Raw genomic sequence first — 24527 nt, forward strand, 5'->3', positions numbered from 1 at the left:
AAAATGTCTTAGACCAAAAGCTTCCTTAAGAGTTTAAATAACTAAGACATGGAATAAATGGAGGATACTCATGAAAGAAACATTATGCTACTGTTATTCAAAACTCTATTACTTAATCCCAGTTACTTAAATGGCTTTATGTATTTTAAATTTACTTTTCCCAAAAGAAATTTTTAATCATAAATACTAACTAGAAATAACATACCCATATTTGAGCCATAACTTTCCTGACTATCCATCATTCTTGGATTCCCACTCAACATGGGTTGCTTTGGTAACATGGGGAAAGCACTGATATTCTTTACTGGAGGACTTGAGCCAACGGAAACAGGGCTATCTAGAGACACTGCTCGGTTATATGGAGGACGAATGGACTGCACCAACTGTGGACTCCTCAAACCTGCTGGAAACATAGAAGCACAATATATAAATATCCTCTGATGATTCAATACATAAATAATCAAGTACAAGACACAAATGCTAATACTATCCACCCAAGAATGTCTTTCTTAATAAAACAAACACTGTCTTGCTTTACAAAATAAACACTAAGCACTAACAAAAAAAGCCTCATATTCCAAATAAAGTAGAAACAAGAGTCTCAGTGTTGGCTGAAGTATTGGGTACTGTTCTGTAGCCTGATATGGTCATTCATATTCTGTTTCACTTAATATTGAAAATTTACCAGTGTTTCAAATTCCTGGAGGTTCTTCCATATGCATACTTATTAAGTGGCTTGTCTGTTTTTAGAGAAATTTCACAATTAAATGTAACCAGGTAAGCTGCCTTCTAATCAAACAAGGAATGAAAGATAAAATTTCCTCCTAACCTTTTTCTTTTTCCAGTCTACTCAACTGATCTGACTATCCATTTCAGTTTAGAAAATATTGTCAATGAAAATGAATAACCACCATTTCAGATAATTGTGAATTATTCTTTTTCAATTGATACATACAATATATCATTGTTAATGAATGAGGAAACATATAGCTATAGGAGAGAGGTTAGGTAAGAACCAGCAAACACCAAAGAAGAAAACTCTCATAGCTAAATGACAAGATTCCGTAAGTGTCACAGGACAGGTTTTGATCTACAGTTTTAGCGCTTTTTTATCCAATTCTCTTTGCCTAAGAAAAATATATGCCCTAATACCTACTACTCATCTGGAGCAACCAAAGATGAACATTTTCCTGTAGGTCCCATGATTATTGGCATCATATTAGTTAGAAATGGGAAATTTTAAAAAAACAGGAAAATGTCCAAAAAACTTTTTAAAACACATACATTATAAATTAGCAGAAGAAACTGAGAGGCAGAGTATGTGTTTTGAAGTTATAAATGCTAGTTAGATCCTAGTCTCAGTGTAAGAGTACATACAAGTATGCAGAAAAGTTTAAAAGGCAGCAAGAATAAAACCTCGTTCTTTCTTACCCAGAGAATTAGTTCCTTGAAACATCTGTTGCTTGGTTCCCAGATTACTACCATTTGTGGATATGGAATTATTGTAAAAGTCAGAACTAGCCAGATCACCAAGAATAGCATCTAAATTATCCAAGTCTCCAGATCCCTGAAAATAAAATTTTAAAAATTAACCTGTGTATATTCCTAGATACATAGGTATAAACATATTCATCAGAATAAAACCGATGAAACTGGAACAAGTAAAACACACTAGTTACCTGAAATGATAATGTCCAACTTGAAGGCTGGCTTATTATGACACCTGTCCCTAATCTTCCTTGAAAGTAAGAACAGTTTAAACTACTGAGATAAATCCTTGAGTGTGGAGGTGCTTTCAAAACGGCATTTTTTAATTTACACTAGAAGTTTAACTCTCAAACTGTAGGATATTTTCCAGCTAACATTAGTCAGGATTATTAGCTGACAGAGATGTCTGCCTAGATGTCTGCACATATCTTCTGAAAACAAGTATGATTAATAATAAAAGCAGTAAGCTGATGTTCAACAAGATATTCATAGGCATGCTTTAAAAAGAGATTTTGGTCAATAAATTTGGAGAACACTAGGTTAAACAAAGTTAAACAGACAACTTAACAGTAAGACTTCTTCAAGACACTAATTTTTTCAGGTGCATATTAACGTTTCCCAGAATAGTGTTCCTCAAGTGGAGTTTGGGAAATGCTTATACAGAACACAATCGTGTACATGGAAAGTGGATTTCAGGTAAAAAATGAAAATTTTGTTGCTTAATACAAAAGTGTTTTTTCCCTCTTTCTTTCCACCATGCCCTTAATAACCCAATCTGCTCATTCCAATAATAAACACCTCCACGGAAAATTTCAAATTGGCTTCTAATGAGTTATAGTCACATTTTAAAACACATACATCTGATATTTCTAAATTGCATCATAATACACTTTACTGATGCCCAAAAGAATTACAAAGAAATCATAGCTCAAGACTAACTGCCATTAAATAAACCTAAAATAGAAGAATTGTGTATTAACACATTGTCTTTCTAACACAGAAATGCAATGATGAAGCACAATGACTAAGCTGGAATATATAGCAAACAAATTACCTCTTCATTTGTTTCTGTCTTAATTTTAGAGTCTTTCTCTTGACTTGAGCTAGGAACGGTGGAGCTGCTGCACTGACTCATCTTACTGTCCACTCCTTCCACTTTGGGCTGTAGCTCTTTAGAGAGTGTATCGCTAGGATCGTCCCTGTCCAGCAGATATCTAAGCAGTGCATTATTTTCCTTCTTCTTAGGACTTAGTTGCTCCTGCTTGACATTTCCTTCCACACAAGATGTTGTACTACTGGTGTCTTTCCCAGTGGCTTCTGCAGTAATCTTGGCAACCTCAGCTGGTGAATTCCCATTTTGCAGCAACTTGTGCAAAATCCGGTGCTTCTCCTGTAGCAGTGACCCATGCAGACTGGATGTGGAGGACACTCCTCCAGATGTTGAAGAGGAGACCCCGGAGGGGCTGGTGACACTAACAGAAGCGTCTTTACAACTTGAATCCAGGGGGGAGTTGGTCAAGGAGGAATGGCCCCGGTCATCAGAAGAACAGGTAAGTAACTGCAGTAATTTTTTATGACCTTTGCTTTCTAGAGGACCCCTTTGATTCTCTGACCCTTCCACACTGCTCTCTTTACTTTCTTTGTCATTGAGGTGATCTCTGCTATTTGACTGACACATTGAACTCTCCACTGGATTCTGGTCACAATATAAGCCTAGGGGACTCTTGGAATCCTGACTGTTCACTTTACTTGGTTGGGTTATACTCATATTGGGCGAGTTATCTAATTTGGGGCCTGGTGAAGACAGAGTAGATAAAAGAGAAGTCCCCACGCCCTCACTGATAGCTTGAAGAGCACTGAGAGAGCTGCTAGAAAAGCTGTGGCTCCCGGTATTGCCAGAAGATCCCATGGGAGAGTGTACACCTGGATTTGGAGAAAAATTCAGAAAAGAATTAGACTATCAGATGCTATAACAAAACAGCACTTAGCTCTTCAAAGTTTCTGTTATAAAATGAATTAACTTTACAAGAATTACAGTGGTATGGAGAAGAATTACTGAAAAAGGAAAAACAAAGATAAGGAAATGCCAACACAAATACCTGCAACAGGAGAAAACTGATGTGAAGTCATCTTTGGACTCCCGCGATTACGAGGAGAAATCATGATATTCTGCTGGTTGGAGACAAGGCCAGGACTCCCATGTGGGGGGCTACTCATGTTGAGACCATAGTTGTTGTTCTGGTAGGAAGATGGTGACTGCATGCCTGGCCCGGGGTTCACTGAAGCTATGCTACTGGAAGCCCCATACCTAGCTCCACTCAACTGTCCTGTGGTGCTGGGTTCAGCCAAGCCATAGGTCCTGCTGCTCAGCATCTGTAAGCCTTGGTTTGGCGACATGCTCATGCCGCCTACCGAACTATTGCATCCAGCTGCTGGAGGTCTAATGCCTTGTCCAACAGGATTTGGGTTTGGTCTATACCCGTTCTGCTCCCTGTAAAGAAACAGAACACCAAACTTTTACTAAAAACTTACAGGCATGCATTGAAGCCCCGAATCAGATTTTTCAAAAAAGATTAAGTGCGTGCCCAGGAACTTAACTTCTTAGGCACCATTCCAATACCTAGTGACAATAACAATCTAGATATTGATCATTTGTTAACCTAACAACATACTTTTTAACAAGCCACAGAATCAATGAGTGATACCACCACAGCACTGTGAAGGGCCAAAAGCCACATTAACTGCAATCTCAGCAGGGCTTTACAGGAGTTGCTATATATCTAGAGGTTAACCTGGAGGTGCTTGTAAATTACTCCAGATAATTAACAGATGAATATTCTGCTCCTTTATGTGTTTCTCATTTACCATTAGCAACAACAAGAGCAACTATCCTTTATTCCTAAAGTCTACCTTCAAATTTTAAATCAATGTAATGTTATGTATCATTAGAAATTAAAAGGTAACAGAAGTAGTCAGATTTTATACGCTCTTTAACCCACTACTAGCCTTCTCATCCCCCAGCTTTCCTAGAATTATTTAATGAACAAATCCTCATTTTCACATAAAAATATAACCTTAAAATATATAATCCAGGAATCTAAACTCACTTCAGCAAATCCAACAATGTTCCTGCTTTTTCTCTTGTTAAAATTTCTCCCTTTTTACATTAATAAGGAAGCATTTTGAGAAAACTGCTGCATTTAATATGAGAATACAGTACCTCTGAAGAAAGTGGGTTGAGACAAAACCATGACGGTCATTTGTTACGGGATTTCGGAAGAGTTTGCTTTTTGTTTGTGCAGTCACTATAGTTCCATCAGCCAAAGAGAATCGATACACTGGGGTTTCAGCATGACCATGGATATAAGCTGTTGGGGAAAATATCCCATGATTAGTAACTACAATTGGCAAAACAAATACATATAGGAGAGGAGAGAAAGGAAACACTCTTCAAGTCCAGCATTTTCAAAATCCAGTGAAAAACTGGGCCGACACCAAAGTATGAACAGGCTAACCTACGAATGTTCAAGAATCATTTTCCTACCCCACACGCACAAAAACAACAACAGCAGTCATGTATATACTTAGCGCTTTATAGCATTCCAAACAAAATGACAAACAAGATCAAGAATCAACCTCGAAATTCTTTACCTTCTTGATAGTGACGTTTCTGGGACCATGACTGCCCATCATTAAGACTAAAAAATCTCTGGATACATCTTCGGATTATATCTTCAAAGCCGGGCCTCATGGAGGATCTCAGTGAATTTGTATCTATAGTGACAACTTTTCCTATTAAACAGAAAATAAAGATTGAAATCCGACCCAGAAGTATTTACTGGTTGCATACTGCATGGCTTAGCAATGAAGAATAAAATAAAGACACTAAATCTCTATTCCACTTTCTCTGGCACAAATTTCTGCTATATCCAGAGCTGTTCTTCTTAAGGACACAGTCCTGCAGGATACTCTCACATTAAATGTTCTGCTATATAGACTTAAGAGTGTTATCACACAACTCCTTTTACTTTTTGCATGTTCAGAATATAATGCATCAAGATAACCTTAGGTTCATTTTCATTTAAAAGAAAAAAATAACATCTACCAGTAAAATTGTTCATCTGAAGAGATTATTCTGTCCCTGCAACTATGAAGCAAGAGAAAATACCTACCTAAACAGCTAGCAAGGACAATTCTTTCTGTCTGAGAGGTGAGTGCATTTTTGGACACTTAAAATCTAAACTAGGAAGGTTAACCCAAGTATGTGGAATACTGATTTCCACAAGTATGGAAGTTTCTGACAACTTTTGCTTTAACAACAAATATACCAGAGAGATGAAATATATACAAAAATGTTATGAAATTAAAGGTTTCATGAAGATAGTCCTTAAAAAATGACTAAGCCTTTTCACTTTCTAAGCAGCAACAGGGCAGTTAGCAAAAACAAACACCTTACAAAAAGTGGGAAAAAGAGAACCAAGAAGAAAGTGGTTGATGCGTTTTTAAAGAAAGGCTGGTCTGTCGTGAGAGCACCAGCTGTGTCCAGTATAAGAAATACTGGGAAACACTAGTCACAAGGACTCAAGGAACTAAAATCGCCTCTGATGGTCTCAGGTGTTATGCTTTTAAAATGAGACTTGCTGATCTGCAGAATGCTGAAGTTGCATTTAGAAAATTCAAAATAATTAGTGATGATGTCCAGGGCAGAAACCATGTGATCAACATCCATGACATGGATTTTTGTGACAAAATATGCTCCATGGTCAAACATGTCAGACTATGATTGAAGCTCATGTTGATGTCAAGACTACCAATAGTTGTTTTTGTCTGTTCTGCATAGGTTTTACTGAAAAATGCAATACTCAGATCCAAATGAGTTCTTATACTTAGCACCAACAGGTCCACCAAATCCAGAAGTTAATGGAAATCATGATCCAAGAGGTATAGACAAATGACTTTAAAGAAGTGGTCAATAATTTGATTCCAGACAGATTGGGAAAAATACAGAAAAAGCTTGTTAATCTATTTATCCTCTCTATGATGTGTTTGTGAGAAAAGTAATAATGCCGAAGAAAATCAAGTTTGGACTGGGAAAACTCATGGAACTTCATGGTGCAAGACAGTTCTGGAAAAACTACTGGGGATGAGAAAGATACTAATGTTGGAGAGCTGATGGATATGAGCCACCACTCCAAGAATCTATCTAAAACTCAGATCTTAAAGGCTAACAAATAAAAAAATCTTATTAGTTGGGGGGGGGGGGGAACAGGACTAGGGAGAAGGAACAAATGCATTCCAGGAAAAAGTAAACACGTTGTACACTGTGTCCAAAATAAGAATGATCTGCCCTCAACCACCTCCCCTTGGCTTAGCTCTGAGAGCCACACAACAAACACAAAATAGATGCTCAGAAGAAGTGTATTAAATAAAACACATCAGGGACAGAGGATAAAATCTCTCCAGAGGCCAACAACAGTCTTACATTGAGTGCAACAACCCTCCTATGAAAGAATGGACAGCAACTAGAAGATACCAACCACAACTGCCATAACATGGCTCTCAGATGTTAACCAGACAAAAGTATTTAATCCTTTTTCTTGGTAATTTCTAACCCTTATAATAAATATGTTCTGCTTTTGTAATAAGGGAAAATATTGGTGAGATTATTTTTAAAGGTTCCACTTGCTAAACTGCTTAGGTAAAGTTGTTTTATTTAGTATTTTCAGTTACCAAATGTAAAGTATTGTTATTTAGGGAGAAAACTTAGACTGCCAAATCATAACAAATGCTGAGAAAGAACCACTCTAAAAAGATAACACATAAAAATTCCTGTCACCAGGTGTGACTATCTCAAGGTGAATAAATAAAGGGAAGATTTTCCAATATAAAGCAATAATCATCAGCGTAAACAGATTGTCAATTCATAATACAAAGAACTTTTTTTGATACTTTTTCATCTGTGAAAATTAATCTCAAGCAGCCTCAAGACAAGTAACTGAGCCTGGCATAAAATGGCTGATGAATGTGAAAAGAGCTATCTTTTACAGTAGAATATTGTTATTCATGTATGTGTATACAATATATATACATGTGTATATAAATACACATACATGCACAAACACATACATAAAATGCCTATAGCTATGCTATGTGTCTGTTTAAACATACTCCATTTTATCAAATTACTTATTGAGGGTTCACGTGGTGGACACAAACAGTCCAGGCTTTGACGTCAGGCAGATCCAGCTGCAAATTCTCTTCTCATCAGCCATGATCTTGGACAAGTAACCAACCTCTCTGTCACCGGGCCACTGTTTCCTCACCTCTGAGATGGAGGGTTATGTGACAAACCCTTGGCATCACCATTCAGGGTCAGATGACCAGAAGAGTGACCCTGAAGATGACTATACATAATATTGCCATTACATTTAATTTCATCATTGTGCCTTATCAACTATACTGGCTTGAATTCTTTACTCCCAGGGTCAAAAAAGGGCAGACCAGGAGGTAGCCCAGTGGCGTAGTGGTTAAGCTCGCACACTCCACTTTGGCGGCCTTGGGGTTCACTGGTTCAGATCCCAGGCTCGGACCTGCCCACCGCTCATCAAGCCATGCTCTGCCAGCATCCCATATAAAGTAGAGGAAGATGGGCACAGATGTTAGCTCAGGGCCAATTTTCCCAACCAAAAAAAAAAAAAGCAGACCATGACCGAAACTCATGTTGATGTCAAGAATTAGTTTCAGTAATTCTCATTAAATTACATGTATTTTTGAAAACATGTTTCTTTATGAAAAATGGGTTTGAAGTTAAAGAAAAGAAATACTAACTTCTGATTCGAAATGCCATTTGTAGAGAAAGTCAGGTGCCTCTACTTTTATTTTTTAATTTATTTGAGGGATTTAAGTGTCCATCCAACATACCCAACTCAAATGCCAAAGGTTTTAGGGCATCACTGTTAGGGTTGTATAAGAGACATAGGAAATAATCCAGGCAAAGCATGCCTTACAGTGGGTGTACGCACTTAAATGATAGTGCAGGCTGTAGAAATAGTTAACTTTTATAAAAATTTTCAAAATGAACAAAATGTATACAAACATATACACATAGTTTTTACCTGAAAGATCATGTCTAGTAATAAAGCTTTCAGGGTTTGATGGAAATGCTCTTTCTCCTGTAGTAATGCGCCGTGCCACACAGATCATACAGGATTGCAAATCTACAATAAAACGTTGAACCAGGTAAGGATTATAATCAACCTTTGGATATGTCTGTTCAGTAGGTGAGTTAGGACATGACATTCAGTAAGAAGAATTACAACAATGGAAATTACACAACTACAAATTTGGCTGCTATTTGATTGATAAATATCACATAAACATGGGATCCCTCTTACCTTCCCCCTCCTCCATCATAGCTCGTGGCTGAGACAGGGCAAAGCACTGCATTGTTTCATATCTCTGGCGCATTTCAGGACTAGTGTTTATGTCTTCCAGAATATCATGTGGTGTTTTCATCAACATACGGCAATTAAATGTGTGGCTTTTTTGTCTCTGGGTCTCATTTGTCCAGGCAACTCCATTAACTTTGGAAAACAAATTGAAAGGAGTTTTTAAAAAGCTAGCAAGTCAGTCTATGACTATCATTAAGAATTTAAGTTATCTTTTCTCATTATACATGTTCTCCACAGTAATTTCTATACTAACATTTCAAAGTGGCAATATATAAAACACTGGAATAATTTCAATTTCAACGGAAATCTCACTGTATATTTTGTAACTCACTGTACATTTTAGCCCCATGAAATGTATACCAAATTCTAAATTCACTGAAGTCGTATTTGAAAATTTTGCTATTAATCACTTGCTTTTCTACACAAGTTTGATCACTAGGCTTCCTAAAAGGTACATTCAATTTTCAAAGAAATGGTCAAGAAAAAAAATTACCTTATTTAGAAAATACACATTAAAAGCCTACCTGTAGATTTCGGTAAGTTCTTAAGAAAATCCTTCCTGTCGTCTTCGTGCAAAATATTATAGACACTTGTGTTGACCAGGTCCTCTTGCTTATACTGCAGGTATTGTGTGACATTTTCTGACACAAATACAATGTTTCCATCACGATTCACCACAAACAGGAAACCATCCAATGCCTGAAGTGGGAAATGTTAATATTGGCCATGAGGGACTGAACTGTATCCCCTCCCCACCCGCTGCCGAGATTCATACATTGCAGCCCTAACCCTCAATGTGACTATATTTGGAGATAGGGCCTTTCAGGAGGTGATTAAGGTTGAATGAGGTCACTAGGGTAGGGCTGTAACCCGAGAGGACTGGTGTTCCTATGAGAGGAGAGGGGACACCAGGAATGCACACACACAGAGAAAAGACCATGTGAAGAGACAAGGAGAAGGCAGCATCTACAGACCAAGGAGCGAGGTCTCAGGAGAAACCAAGCCTGCCGACACCTTGATCTTGGACCTCCAGCCTCCAGACACGTGAGAAATAAATTTCTGTTGGTTAAGCCACCCAGTCGGTGGTACTTTGTTATAGCAGCCCTAGTAGACTACGACACCAGCCTTAGGACTAAGTAGAATTTGAAAAAATTACTGGCCATTTAACAATTACTGCAAACAACTATCAGCCACCACTTCTATTAATATTAGCACCATTACTACAGGGTTTTATGAAAAATAAAAAGACATTTAAAAAAAAGACAAATACAGTCAACATAAAACCTGAATTAATGTCTAATCTAATTTTTTGAAGAATTACATCTTCAAAGCTTTTAAAAATGAGAAAATTATCCTTAGTGTTGCCTATTTTTTCATTTGATACCAAGTCAAGCTACAGGAACTACATCACTCCTTAATGAGAATTTACAAAGAGGAATTGAATTGATCATAAAAAGTAGTTGGAGCAAGCTAGTCGAAACAAAAAAATTGACAAGTGAACTTTATGAAGGGCTTCAGGCCCCGCTTTAAAGTAAGAAACATTCTGTAAGTGCTATAGGTTAATCAGATTAATTTAAGACAACTACTTACTTACAAAACAAGCACATTTAAGTCTTAAAAAACCTCTCAAAAATATAAAACTGTAGTGCACCATATAATCAATCATGCAAAAATGCTCAAAAAAGTCTGAGCTAAAATATGCCCAAATATTACCTTTGTGAAATTATGGGTTATCTTTCCTCTCTTGCCTCTTTGTATTTTTTTTGTTTGCTTTCTCAGTTTGCAACTATATTTTTATAAGGTGGGCAGGGGGGCGCACCGGGCCTCCTGAGTTATGCATATTGTAAATATAAAAGTATTTCATCCCCATATTCAGAATACTAAGTTCTGTCTCATAAAAAGAAACATTTTACTTTTGCTCTCATTTCCTAACCAAAATGTCATCATTTTTTTTTAAATCAACACAGCTTACTAGATAGCTAAAACCTTATCCTTGCCTGAAGTAAAAGTGGTCCCAAGGAGTCTTTATCAATAACTCCTTGTCCTGTAGAAGACACATCAGCTTTCTGAACATCATCATCACTGGAAATAGCTTTTCCTGAAAAGACAGAAGGCAGTACTACAAATAGCACATATATCAGTTAAATCCACCTTCAAATAGTCCCCAGAACAGACACAAAGAGACGCATGCGCGCGCACACACAGGTGCATATGCACATATACGACATTTCCTGATAAGAAGATGATGCTACAATTTTTAAATGTTAAAATTAAACTTCAGAGTTACCCAGGAGAGCAGAAGATACTCTAAATTCTCTTTTACTACTAAATGTACCATCCCATGGCTTCCTGAAACGGAACAAACATGTGACAGAGTGAGCAACCATGGCCTTCTTCCAACTATTAACTATTTCCTAAAGAGCAAAGCTGGTCAACTCATTTGTCCATGCCCACACAGGCTAGCCTCAATCAGTAGTAGTTCCCTAGCTAAGCAATGAAGTAGCAAAAAGGTAAATATAACTGAGTTAACAAGTTCCTGCTAAAAAACTGAGTGTTCTTCTTACTTTGTATTACCTTGCTCTTTTATTTGTCGTATCTGTCTTACTGTTTCCTTTAAAATTGCACATTTATCTGGTTTGACATTGAAATTGTCGATATCACTAAGATTAGCAGATATCAGTTCAGCCAATTCTTCAATATATTTACTCTCCTGCTCTCGTCTCCACTTTTCACCACTGCAGGTAAGACTGAGTAGGGGAAAAAAAAAAAAAAAAGCCATAAATATACCTATCACAAAAGCTGTGAGCAAAATCAGTCCCTATACAACACCATTTCCTTCATATGTAAACAAACAAAATTCAGCCAGTAGAAACTATCAACCATTGTCTTGGAGATGTATGTAGTACAATATAGTAGAAATTCATGCAAATCTAAATTTAAGTCCACCTTTTTGTTAGCAGAGTGGCCTTGGGCAGAGTTAGTCTCAGTTTTATCATCTGGAAAATGGCAATAAATATAAATAGTCTTTACCTCATGGAGACAGTAAAACAACTAACAAATAATAACAAAAAAGTGGTAGCTACTTATTAATGACGAGGTTTTATCAATTGTAAATTTTTTTTTTATTTTGCAGCTACCACATTAACATTCAAATGATATTGACCTGGGCAAATACTAAAAAGGCTACAGAGTATCACTGCATAAAATGCAGTATTTTATTTCAATTTTTTAAACTTATAACTTCATTTAGGAAAAGAATGATGAAACCTCACAAATGGCAAAATATCAACTTATAACATGTTCTTAAAGGATATGAAAGATTCTTACTTGTAATAATCTTGGTTATCTATTCCTAACTCTTATCTCTTCCATTGAGACATGCTTCTTACAGTATCACAGACTGTTAGTATATTCTTGGTTCTATCTGAATCGGTAATAAAGCTTCTATTACATCATAAGGATGTCCATCTCATCACTGTACCACTCTACTTACAACAAAGCAAAATCATATTATTTAAGCAAAGACAAAAACAAAAAAATCTAACCAGAGAATGTAAATAACAGAAAGTTGAAATGTTATCTTAAACCAAAAAAATTAAGGTAGGAGGAGGGAGACCTTGGTGAAGCATCAGGAAATAAATTCCTACCTTTGTCCTGGGGTATCACACGGCAGTTTTCGTTTTCGTGAATCAGGGGCCAGTGGATCCAAGGAGTTTTCTCCTAATCCACTCATCATGAATATACATCAGCAACTAAGACAGAATAAGATAAAAACATTATAAAATATTCGTTACTCTATAAAGGTGTCATACGCTTGAATGACCTGCATCTTGTAATTCAGACTACTTTCCCTAAATGATTAGATAATTCTCAATATTTTTAACCACAAATGACTATTTTGAAGACAACCTCAGTTTAATTATGCAGAATGTCCAACCCCAAGAGAGAAATGTTTCTCAAGTCCTACTAAAAACGTGTACATTGCATATCTTACAAAGATTAAGGCATCTTCTTCATGTTTAATAATAAGAAAAGAGATCACCAACTCTCCGACTGATAAAATCCTAAATTTTATTTATATCCAAGTCAGCACAAATAAGAGCTTACCTTGTCATTTGGTAAATGATAAAGGCTAAATTATTTTCAGGCTATTTTCAAGGTAGCACATTTTTTCCTGTAGACCATTCAATTAATATTTATCATACAATGTGTTTTTCCTCTGTTACTTCAAAATAAACCTAGATTGTGTAAATAACATGGAAACTCCAATATATTCTGCTTAGAAAGTAGAGGTACAACACTAAGACTCCAGGGGAAAAGGGAGATTTTGACAAGATTCCCATAGCAACAATTATTTTAATATTAACTGATGGAAATATAATATGCTTTGGTTAAAGTTCCATAGATAAAGAAAATAAATGTAGGGTATTTTTTCTTGGGTAAAAAGCAGATTTATAACACTCAGTAGCTCATAATTTTAAGACATCTACTAAGCCTTCACTTACTAAGACTTTTATTTGTTCTGAATTCTTGTTTCAGAAGACGATCATTGCTCTAAATAATTCCAAGTCAACCAAGAAATTCAAATATTCCAAACTATTGTTTCTTAATACGTTAAAATGCATTTTGCATTCCATCTAGATTCTGAGACGTGTATTGAAGGACATAAATTTCCACTAGGTGGCACAATACTACCAGGAAGAGAGAGAAATTAATAAAACTGCAAAATTTCACACTAGATTCTGACCAAACTTAAAATATGTAGCTTTTAAAAAACCAAAATCACATGACCATTAATCAGGAGTTCTAGATTTTGACACTGTCAAATTAAATACCAACAAAATTCACTCTACCTATAATTTTGGTAGTAAAATGTAAAGGCTGAAAAGCTGAGATGTTTTAAAGACTTGGTGTTTTGTTTTGTTTTGTTTCTCACAACGTAAGTTAAAATGAAAGAGAAAAAACCACTGTGATTAATAGTGGTTCAATATTATGATTTTAAAGCATACTCAGATCCCACAATGCCAGGAATACCGTATTCTTCAAAAATGGCAATTCCATAAAAGACAAAGTCTGTAAATATTCCACATTAAAGGAAGCTGAAGAGAAATGACAATTAAATGCAATATCTGATCCTATACTAGAGGGGGGAAATGCTATGAAGAACATTATTGGATCAACTGACAAAACTAAAATATGGACAACAGACAGAAGTATTTTATCAAAATATGGACAACAGATAGAAGTGTTTTATCAATGTTAAATTTACCAAAGTTGATTTCTGTACTGTGGTTATTTAAAGAGATTATCCCTATTCCTAGAATTTAGGGCAAAAGGGCCATTATGTATGCAAATGACCCTTCTACGGGAGGAGGGGAATTGTAGATATTATAAGTAGGTGAGTGAGAAATGAACAAGAGGAAGGAAGGAGAGAGAGGGGAAGAAGGAAGGGTGGCAAAATGTTGACACTGGGTGAATGTTGGCGGGGGAGAAATTTTTAAATTCTTTGTACTAGTCTTTTTCTTGTGACTTTGTTTTAAGTTTAAAATTATTTCCAAATAAAAAGTTGTAAAAGTATGTTTGGTTTTAATTTCCAATTTTCATATTTAAAAATAAAAAAAGGGCCGGCCCCGTGGCTTAGTGGTTAAGTGCTCGCGCTCTGCTGCTGGTCGCCCAGGTTCAGATCCCGGGCGCGCACCGACGCACCACTTCTCCGGCCATGCTGAGGCCACGTCCCACATACAGCAACTAGAAGGATGTGCAGCTATGACATACAACTATCTACTGGGCAAAAGATAGTTGGGGGAAAAAAATAAATTAATAAAATTATTAAAAAAAAAAAAGAGAGAAAGAAAAAGTGATTCCTTAAGTATAGAAGTAGAATAATTTTAGCTACATCTCAATACAACAGGTTTTATATTTGTTTCATTCACAGGTTTTTAAATTGAGTGGCAAACTATCCAGTGAGTAGTAACATTTCTTTATTTCAAAAATATAATTTATTCCACATTCTAGATATTATTTCCTTACTTTGATGTTAAACACTAGCTGAATTCCCAAAATTGAATGGCAAACTATTTAATAAATAATAGCATTTCTCGAACTTGAAAGACATTATTCTATATTCTCAGTATTATCTTCTTACTTTGCTATTAAATATAAGCTGAATCTCCAGTACAGTTTAAGGTACCCAGCATATAACAGGAGGTCAATAACTATGTCTTGAATATAAATTGAATAAATAAAGGGAACAATCAACTTGAGTCATATTTTAGAACTTCCTTCATTCTGATGATCTATATAAAACTTCAAAGTCTACTTTAAACTTTTTAAATTTTTACTTCTATGGTTGATACAGGATGTCACCAAAATGAATTTTAGAGGCATAACTTACATCAATAGAGCATCAAAACCATGACAATCTCTTAGTATGAAAGAAATCAATAATCACAATTATCAGTCTAAACCAGAAATGTATACATGTCATTCATGTTAAAACAATGTTTATGTGCATATAGAGAAACTTAAATATGTCTACTTATGTCCATATACACATGTGGCTCTTTCTCTTAATCTGGCAGAACAAGCTATAATGTGCATATGACTGTGCAATCTACGTTCTACCAAATCTACTTTTTCACAGAGTCCAGTGATCTCTAGTAATAGAGGTAATTATCCAGAAATGTACTAATACAAAATCCTAATTTAAAACCATAGTAATGGGGTGCTTATCTAACATGAAGGTATAATTAAGATATAAAATATTTCTCATTTCATTTTCTTAGGAACAGGTTTGACAGGTTTCTTTTCTAGTTCTTACTTACATATGGACAAAACTTGGTACCACATTTACTGTACAATACCTAAAAGACCACATGATGTCCAAGGGTGAACGACAAAATACCATACAACAAAAATCAAAGTAGAGCAAATACATGTCCTAAATTTCATTAGGCTAAAGAAAATGTCCAACATGAGAAAAAATATAACTATTTCTGCCCCCAAAAAATAGTTTCAGCATATATAATAACTAATAATAATTCCTAAGCACAAATGACTATGACAAACACTTTATGGACAGTTTTCTATTTATTTGGTATTAATCTTAGCTATAAACATAAAAAATAATAAATAGCATTTGTTTTACTTGCCAGGTCTGTTGTCTGCTTCTCACTGGCAGAGACGAACTGAAAACTATACATATCTGGGAGGATATGTTATCTGGCTGGGGAAATTACTCTAAGGTATGAAAGGTAAATGCCTAGCATATACTCACTAAATCTGTTTAGACCATTTTCATCAGTAGTCAAGAATTAGGGTGGGAGAGGGGAATGGAGCATGTACCAGGCCCATGAGTAGATCATAATTTCCCCCAGAGTTCTAAAAGGTTAAGAAACACAGAGCAGTAACTGTACAGCTTACATTTTTACATCTTTTTTTTTTTTTTAGGAAGATTGGCCCTGAGCTAACATCTGTTGCCAATCTTCCTCTTTTTCTTTTTTCTCCCCAAAGCCCAGTACATAGTTGTATATCCTAGTTGTAGGTCCTTCTAGTTCTCCTATGTGGGACACCACCTCAGCATGGCTTGATGAGCGGTGAGTAGGTTCGCGCCCAGGATCCAAACCAGCGGACCCTGGGCCGCCAAAGCAGAATGCATGAACTTAACCACTATGCCACCAGGCCGGCCCCACATTTTTACATCTTAAATTATAACCCATCTAGTTTGGAGGATATATGGAGTTGGTAAAATTTATATTCAACGGGGAAATAATACAGCCCAACAGTCTCACAGTATCTTTGATTATAAGACAGTCTATTAATATTGAGCCCCTTCTAAATTCTGACTCTCTACAATCAAACATTATCATCTATAGAACTGAGTAGAAACGAAATTAGGATCACAATATATACCTGTCCCCCAAGTAATCTGTACTCTTGAAATCATGTCATAAATCCAATATAGTGAGGTACATACACATATTTTGAAGTTGCTAAGTAAGAGGTGTCCCCGAAGTGATTGTTACCCTGGAGATACATCTCAACTGCACTTCCAGGTAGAACACAATCCAATCACAGATTTTCAAATCTTTTCAAACCCCTAACACCACAGTATAGAAAAGGACTAGAGTGAAGAACTTTCATTGAATCAGAATCCAAAGACCCAAAATATATTCAATCTTTCAATGTGAACTCAACCGTCTAGATCCTTGAACCATTTTTACAATTATTTTCCTTGTCTGAAATGCTTCTACTGAAGAGTTCTATGCTATACTACTTAAGTTAATGTGACAAAATAAAAAAAAATGAATATGACAATGCACACTAAGGTAAGATTACACTTAAGCAAGATATTCTATGCAGTTACTTCAAACAGGGAAGAGCAGCAATTTAGAATAACTTGCAGTGCCATGAAAATCTCACGTCACCTATTCCTAGGTTACTTGGAAAAGTGAGAAGTAGGTCCATGATTAAATAGATTTAAAAAGAGCACGAATCTTACAGCAACTGGATAGACTCTCTCATATAAATACTATAGGCCTTTCTATACATAACAATCAAGCTATGGTACATGTTTAAGCTTACACATGCACAGAATACAATAAATTGCTAGAAAATGAACATTCCTGAAGTCTAATTCAGGTAAAAAGCAGCAACAAATGATACCTGCCAGCTCAAAAGCCATGAAAAAGTTAATATATGGCTTAGCAGCATTAACTAGCTTTCCTTTTGGTTATTTGCCATTAAGACAGGAGGGGAAATCTTCATTATGTAAACAAACTAGCCAGATGGACAAGGATACAGGAAGTATTCCCTGTCCAAAAGGAAAAGATATCAATCAACAATGCTAGTATCTATTAAGCAAGCAAGAGGTTGCCAGGGTGGGGGGGCAGCTAAGAAAAGCCTGTCATGCCAAAATGGGGAGGAGATAGGTTACCCAGTAAATCTTAATTGGCAGAGACCAACTAAAATATTTTACTTTGGGGGCTAGCCCCGCAGCCTAGTGGTTAAGTTCAGCGCAGTCCACTCCAGCCTCGGTTCACAGGTTTGGATCCCAGGTGCGGACCTACACCACTCATCAGCCGTGCTGTGGTAGCAACCCATATAAAGTAGAGGAAGACTGGCAATAGATGTTAGCTGCGGGCTAATCTTCCTCAACAAAAAATATATTTTTTTTTTCCTTTGCCTAAATTAATAAGGGAGAGAGAAGGGGATAATTTTTGTGGTAGTACAGTGCTGGCCATATCACATATTCTGTGTAATTTCTCACAACAATTCTCCAAGGTAGGTATTATTATTCCCATTTTACAGATAAGAAAATAGCTAAACAACTTCCTACTAGATCATATACAGATACTGGATGGCAGCACTGGGACTATAATATTTTCAGACTTTATAACCAACAAAATATGTATCAAATGTTCCTTGGGCATTTTATCCCCCCCCAATAATAAACCGTTTACACTGTTGAATCACACCACCTCCAGCCAGTTAGCCAGAACATCACTCAGCTCGTCCATGGGAACACTGAGAAGTCAGTGCACCCAGGGCTGAGGGCGTGCAGGCTTAGGGACAGGGGCAAGGAGCTGCTCAAGCTCAGCAGGTACTGACTGCTGCTACTCCCCTCAAGCCCCTGAATACTAACCGTCACTCCACAAGACGCCGGATCAACTGCCCCCTGAGGTGGCCTGTTAACCACGACCCTTACTTCCACTTGAGACGAGCAATCAGTGGCTCACACAGCAAGAAAAAAACCTGAGACTAGAAAAGCACAAACTACATCCTAAAATAGTCAAGTATTTTTATTCTTGGGTTTTCTAAGATTAAATGCTGGGGCCAAGAACTTTTGACTATCCCACCAGTAATTTAGTTTATTCGTCAGGCAGGTTTGCCTGACTTAACAAGGTATGATTAAATACGCTAATTAGGGGGTGTTTCTGGGTGTCTCCTGAGAATCACAGTAACTTAAGGAAATTTTTCAAACAACTATGGATATGAATTGATTTATTGAAAACTGCTTGAAGCACTATGTAAAAACAGAGACTTGTTCAAGCCAATTAGAAGAAAAAAAAAATTGCCCTTGGGAAAAATTTGATACATTCATCCATACAGGCACTACCCAAAACTCAGGTTCCAAACTGACACTCTTACTCAAGACAATTTAGTATATAGTCACCACTAGTCAGTCCAAAGGCTTAATCCTACAAGATTATATTTTCTAAAATACCAAATTAAAGGTTTTATTTCCATCTGTCAAACAGCTCCAAGAGAACCAGCACCACGGAGGAAAGAACTGAACGAACTATAACCTGTGTATGTTTAGGGAACTTGGAGAGGCAGGGGAGGAGAAAAGTCCATCAACATGGAACCACCATGAAAGCTTCCTCATCAGTTGGATGACTCTTCCAATGAATATCTCCTACCTTTATGTTTTAATTCAACCCTGGTAAAAATAAGAGCTGAAAGGAGACAAAGAGGAGGGAAAAGAGAAGGATAGTTTCAAATAAAAGCTAACTGGCAATATCCTTTTGTTCTGTGGCTGATAACCTGTTATGTTTAGCAGGATAAAGTATAAACCACCTAATGCAATCCATTTTTCAATTTAATTCCTTTTCAGCTCAAGCACTTGCATACGCAGAACCATGGTAGGTCCAGGAGACAGAGATGAATGACACCACACACTGCTAGAACTCTCAGACTAGCAGAAGAGGAAAACATAAACAATTATAACAACATAATTTGCTAAGTGTTAAAATGAAGGCACTGTATAAAGTGGGAACACAGCTCATAGGAAAAACCTACCAGCCTACAGTTTTTCTAAAAAAGAGAAAAAGCACATAAGTAGTGTCTACAATAACTACCTTGGTCATTCTTTTCCTCTATTTTTAGTTTATAATGCCAGCAAACTTGGAAAGGGGGTAGCAGAAAGCAATAAAGTAAAATATCCTATTTTTAATATATAAGTTGAGCTGAAAAGCATCCAAATGTAAATTAACAGCTATTTTATCCACAAGGTTTCATTCTCTCTTCTCCCTTTGTATGTCTTGCCTTTTTCATTCTCAATCAACAGGCTGACCCCAAAGCCTCTTCACATTTATGCTCCGGTTTAAACCTGATGAAGTCAAATTCAAACACAAACTCCCCCGAGGCTCTAGTACCAGAACTGGGTATACCAATCAGCAGAGCAGGTGCTGGTTGCAACCGGAAGCTTGTTGCCAAGAGACTTCTCAACAGCTACATGAACAACCAAGCTGAAGAAGTTCACAGATATACTCTATGCAGAGGGAGTTAAGCAAACCAATTCCATCTAAATGAAATTACCCTCTCCTGACAGCATGCTAAAAAGCCGGGTAATTCTTTAGTTGTTTTAAAGGTTACACTGACTCCTACAATTTAATGCAATGAATCTACTTCATACACAAGAACAGACCTAAACTTGAGCTTCATAAACCTGATTTCAGCTTCATTCTCAACAACACACTATCAGTCATACTTCTTTCCTCATCACATCATTCCACCACCCCCACCAGCACCACCACCATCACGATCAGCAGCCGCCCAAACGACCTACGCTAACAGAGCTTTTGACAAAGGATGATCATTGAAATATTTCCAATTTTGTTTTTAACCTTAAGTCATTAATTTCTTTTTAAATTTCCCCTTCATCTATCTTCTACCTAGAATACTCCTACTCATCCTTCAAGATCAAGCTCAACTGTCACCTCTGGAGAAACCATTCCCAACTCCCCCAACTAGAAGAAGGTCTCCCTTGTTTATCCTAACGCACCTCTCATACTTTCATTACAACATTACACACTACACTCTACTCTTGTGCACTTGTCTGTCTCCACTTTCTACACTGCAACATTCAAATCACTATAAAAACTTGTATGAGACTATTTTATTGCCAACTCCTTCCTCTTTCTCCTTTACTATCACCACTACCATTCCCTTTTCCCAACTGCAGTTCTCCTTTTCCTCCTCATTCTATTAGCTGTACTGACGGCCAATTCTACCATCTTCCTAAACTACAGAGAAGATTCTTGGGGTGGGGGGAGCGCAGCAGTGTAAATACATTGTAGAACATTCTTGCTTCTTTCTGGCATGTCTTGTTTCATTTGAGTATTCCCACTCCAAAAATACAGTGGCTTCAAGCTGCCTATCAAAACAAAACTCAAGGGTTTAAATCCTTCAGCTGATTCACTATGATACAATAAAAGACAATGGGACTTTGCAGGAATCAAACTTGACAGTAGAATCTCAATTTCACTAAAGGGTAAACTTTTGTCACCCGTAAAAAGCTTATCATCTGTAAAAACTGGGGACAATCACATCTCACGTATTCATATGTTTCTTGTGAGGATGAAAAGCAATACAAAGCAAGCAACTCACGTGGGGAATAATGGTGATCCTTCCAAGGTACACAATATCAGGAATAAAGATGCATGTTCAACTACACTAATTTCACTCTAATTGTATTTGGAAAAAAAAATGGCTACAAATATCCCACACGGCAACAAATTAAAAAGATTCAGACAAATAACAAATTAGCCAGAACTATTCAGGCTATTCTCAACTCATAGATAACTGACTGGAATTCAAAATACTACCCCGTGGCATAGTGGTTAAGTACGTGCGCTCCGCTGTGGCGGTCCCGGGTTCGGGTCCCGGGTTTGGATCCCGGGCGCGCACCGACGCATCATTTGTCAAGCCATGCTGTGGCAGCGTCCCATATAAAGTGGAGGAAGATGGACATGGATGTTAGCCCAGGGCCAGTCTTTCTCAGTAGAAAAGAGGAGGACTGGCATAGGTGTTAGCTCAGGGCTGATCTTCCTCACAAAAAAAACACTTTTCCACTGAAATAGTGTGGTGAGTTGTAGCTAGTAGCTAACATACACCTATAAAAATAGAGTAAAACTATTGGCATAAATATATGTACTCTTAAGATAAGCCAGTAGAATTAAAGAATAAGTAGGCACATTTTAGAAGATTCTGAAGAGGAGATCCAAGTACCTTCAAAGGTACTAGGTAAGGCACACAGTGCTGGTTCTTTTTTACATTTTCTTTTTACTTCTGGATTTGTGGTTTAATTTTTCTTTGAAAGATGTAAATATCTCTACATCAAAAGTGTTATTTACACCTAAGGTTGTCCCTTGCCACATAATGAAAATATAAGCAGCAGAGAAAGAAAGGGAAGAAGAGAGAAACCAAGTTTTTAGCCCCCTTGAGGGGCTAAAAGTGGTAAAGTGCTGGATAAAGATAAACAGTGGGGAGTTAGAGGGGTGTTAGAGGGTTATTTCTGTACAGAGCAGAAGTAAAATCTGATATGAATTTAATTAATAAGCAATAAAGATGTAAAGGAGAGATGATCACAGCATGTGCCCCATTCTCGCCTAATCCATTCTTTCTATCTGCCTCAGAGAAGAAAGAAAGATATTAGAAGAAATGTTAAAACTTAAGAGCTGATGACATTAGCCACCTGGTAACCAATGGCTGAGAGCAGCAAAACTGCTACAGAAACTGGCACCCAGCAAGCAATGAATGATACAGGGAATGGTAGCCTGGGTCAACTGCAGGACAGATTCTCCTAAACCGGAGTGCCTGCAGAGTAAACAATTTAAAGTGACAGACATTTCCCCCACAACACTTAAATTAGCCCTGTCCACCATTACCAAAAACATAAAGAAGCTACAATGGGTTTATCTGTGACACTAACATTACAAAAATTAACAATGTGGAAATGTGAAACTTGATAAAGCACTCAATTTTTCAAAGAAAAGGTACTGAAGGTGGGGGGGAGAGAGAGAGAGTTAAGATCTATCAAGGGAAAAACACATCTTCGCTAGATTTCCTTCTCTAAAAGCAAAGAGGTTGGAGCAGATGGTCTCTAACTTGAGCAACACGACATGGCAAGTCTGACTCATAAGACTTCCTGAATGGGTCATCATCTTTACTGCAGGTTAGTCTGTGGCTCAGCCCTTGCTATTTCCATTCTTTTTTTTCTTTTCTGACCTCACAGCTTGTTACTCTTCAGTGATTATAGTTCCACTCCTAGCCTAAACTTAAATTCAAAAGAATTCTTTCTTTAAAAATATTTCCATTTAGCCCTAGAAATTACATGTCTAACAGCAGAATTTATCTCTTCAAATAATCTCCAAAAGTCATTATTGATTTCAGGATGACAATAATACAAATAATGAATGAGAGCATATATATCAAAGTCCAAAAAGAAAACAAGAAAGCACTCTTAACATCATTTACCTGTTGGAGGGTGGACTAGCACTCGTAGAAATGTTTAAAAGCATCAAAATTGAACAAACTGAACAAAACCTAAATTGAACAAAAAACCTCAACTCCTCCCTCCACCCCTCCAAAATACAGCTACTGTACTATGTGGCGCTAAAAAGTTGTGCCTCTATGTCATGATTGTCCCAGGGAAGTAATCTGCAGCAAGGAAAAATATAAATTACTGAGGAATAGGATAAAAAGAGCATCACTCAAATAATTTAAAATAAAACAGTTTGGTTTTTTTGTTGCTGTTCAAATGTCAGTTTCATGATTCATGACTTTAAAGAGCTTCTTTCTGTATTTCACAAAACTTGCTGATGCATGTTTAGTAAATGAAGCTGGGGGCACCTTACTGTTAGAGACCGTTTGAGGCAAAATTTACTTACGAATTCTTGTAAAACTACTCATTCGACAAACTGGTTAAAACCAAAACCCACTTCAGCAAGTGTCTTAAAGTGGTCACTCTTCAACATACTGGGTGGGTTGTCTACAAAGACAAAGGAGATAGCATTCCCTACATTATGTGCTTGGGATGAACTGTGGATCAAAACAGACAATGTTTTTGCCTTCAACAAGCTGATGACAAACTAGTAAGTACAGAATCACAAAATGTATTTTGTGCTATAAAAGGTCTCCACTGAAAATTAATGACTGATCTGTGATTCAAAAGCAGAACTGAGTAGAGACAGAGCACATAATGTTATACAGCTGTTCACAGTCCTAAACGTCTGCAGTCAATCTGGTTCTTACTACTAAAAGAGAGAGATTCAGGTTAACAACAACTACGTGTCCTTGAAACTGGCCAGACTTTACTGGTCAGCTCAGGCCCATTTCATGTTTAAGCAGGACAAAACAGACACAGGAATTGGATGTGCTACAAGACAACAAATATACACAAGCAAGGTGAAAGTTTAAAGGCAAACGCTTCTGGAGTTCCAACCAATTTCACTAGATCAGTGGTTCTCAATCTTTTTGATATCAGGATTCCTTTACCCCGTAACAACTGGGAACCCCAAAAACTTTTCGTTATGTGAGTTGTATCCATCAATATTTACCATATTAGAAATTAAAACTTAGGGGCCAGCCCCGTGGCTTAGCGGTTAAGTGCACGCACTCCGCTACTGGCAGCCCGGGTTCGGATCCTGAGCACACACCAATGCACCGCTTGTCTGGCCATGCTGAGGCCGCGTCCCACATACAGCAACTAGAAGGATGTGCAACTATGACATACAACTATCTGCTGCGGCTTTGGGGGGAAAAAGGAAGAGGATTGGCAATAGATGTTAGCTCAGAGCCAGTCTT

The 24527-nt window shown here is 37.0% G+C and overlaps 1 protein-coding gene and 1 pseudogene across 12 annotated transcripts in view; one reads left to right on the top strand and one right to left on the bottom strand.

The window, feature by feature from the left end:
• Positions 1-24527, bottom strand: part of NCOA3 (nuclear receptor coactivator 3) — a 126216-nt gene that overhangs the window by 18044 nt on the left and 83645 nt on the right. For 8 of the 12 annotated variants that reach the window (XM_087445148.1, XM_087445144.1, XM_087445143.1 and 5 more), the window contains 12 exons: positions 12587-12691; positions 11514-11686; positions 10937-11037; positions 9464-9638; positions 8883-9071; positions 8604-8705; positions 5140-5280; positions 4709-4856; positions 3588-3979; positions 2543-3411; positions 1432-1567; positions 206-403 (listed from right to left, as the gene is read on the bottom strand). In XM_087445148.1, the coding sequence (XP_087301274.1) occupies positions 206-403; positions 1432-1567; positions 2543-3411; positions 3588-3979; positions 4709-4856; positions 5140-5280; positions 8604-8705; positions 8883-9071; positions 9464-9638; positions 10937-11037; positions 11514-11686; positions 12587-12675 (2713 nt within the window). In that variant the 5' untranslated portion in view covers positions 12676-12691. The remainder of the gene's footprint in view (positions 1-205; positions 404-1431; positions 1568-2542; positions 3412-3587; positions 3980-4708; positions 4857-5139; positions 5281-8603; positions 8706-8882; positions 9072-9463; positions 9639-10936; positions 11038-11513; positions 11687-12586; positions 12692-24527) is intronic. The other 4 variants (XM_087445147.1, XM_087445145.1, XM_087445142.1 and 1 more) reach the window with 1 other exon arrangement.
• On the top strand, positions 5883-6695 carry LOC106801783 (small ribosomal subunit protein eS1 pseudogene; annotated as a pseudogene).

The sequence above is a fragment of the Ceratotherium simum genome, chromosome 21 (genome assembly GCF_057802395.1).
Source record: "Ceratotherium simum simum isolate JZ-2026a chromosome 21, ASM5780239v1, whole genome shotgun sequence".
In the NCBI taxonomy this organism is placed as follows: domain Eukaryota; kingdom Metazoa; phylum Chordata; class Mammalia; order Perissodactyla; family Rhinocerotidae; genus Ceratotherium; species Ceratotherium simum.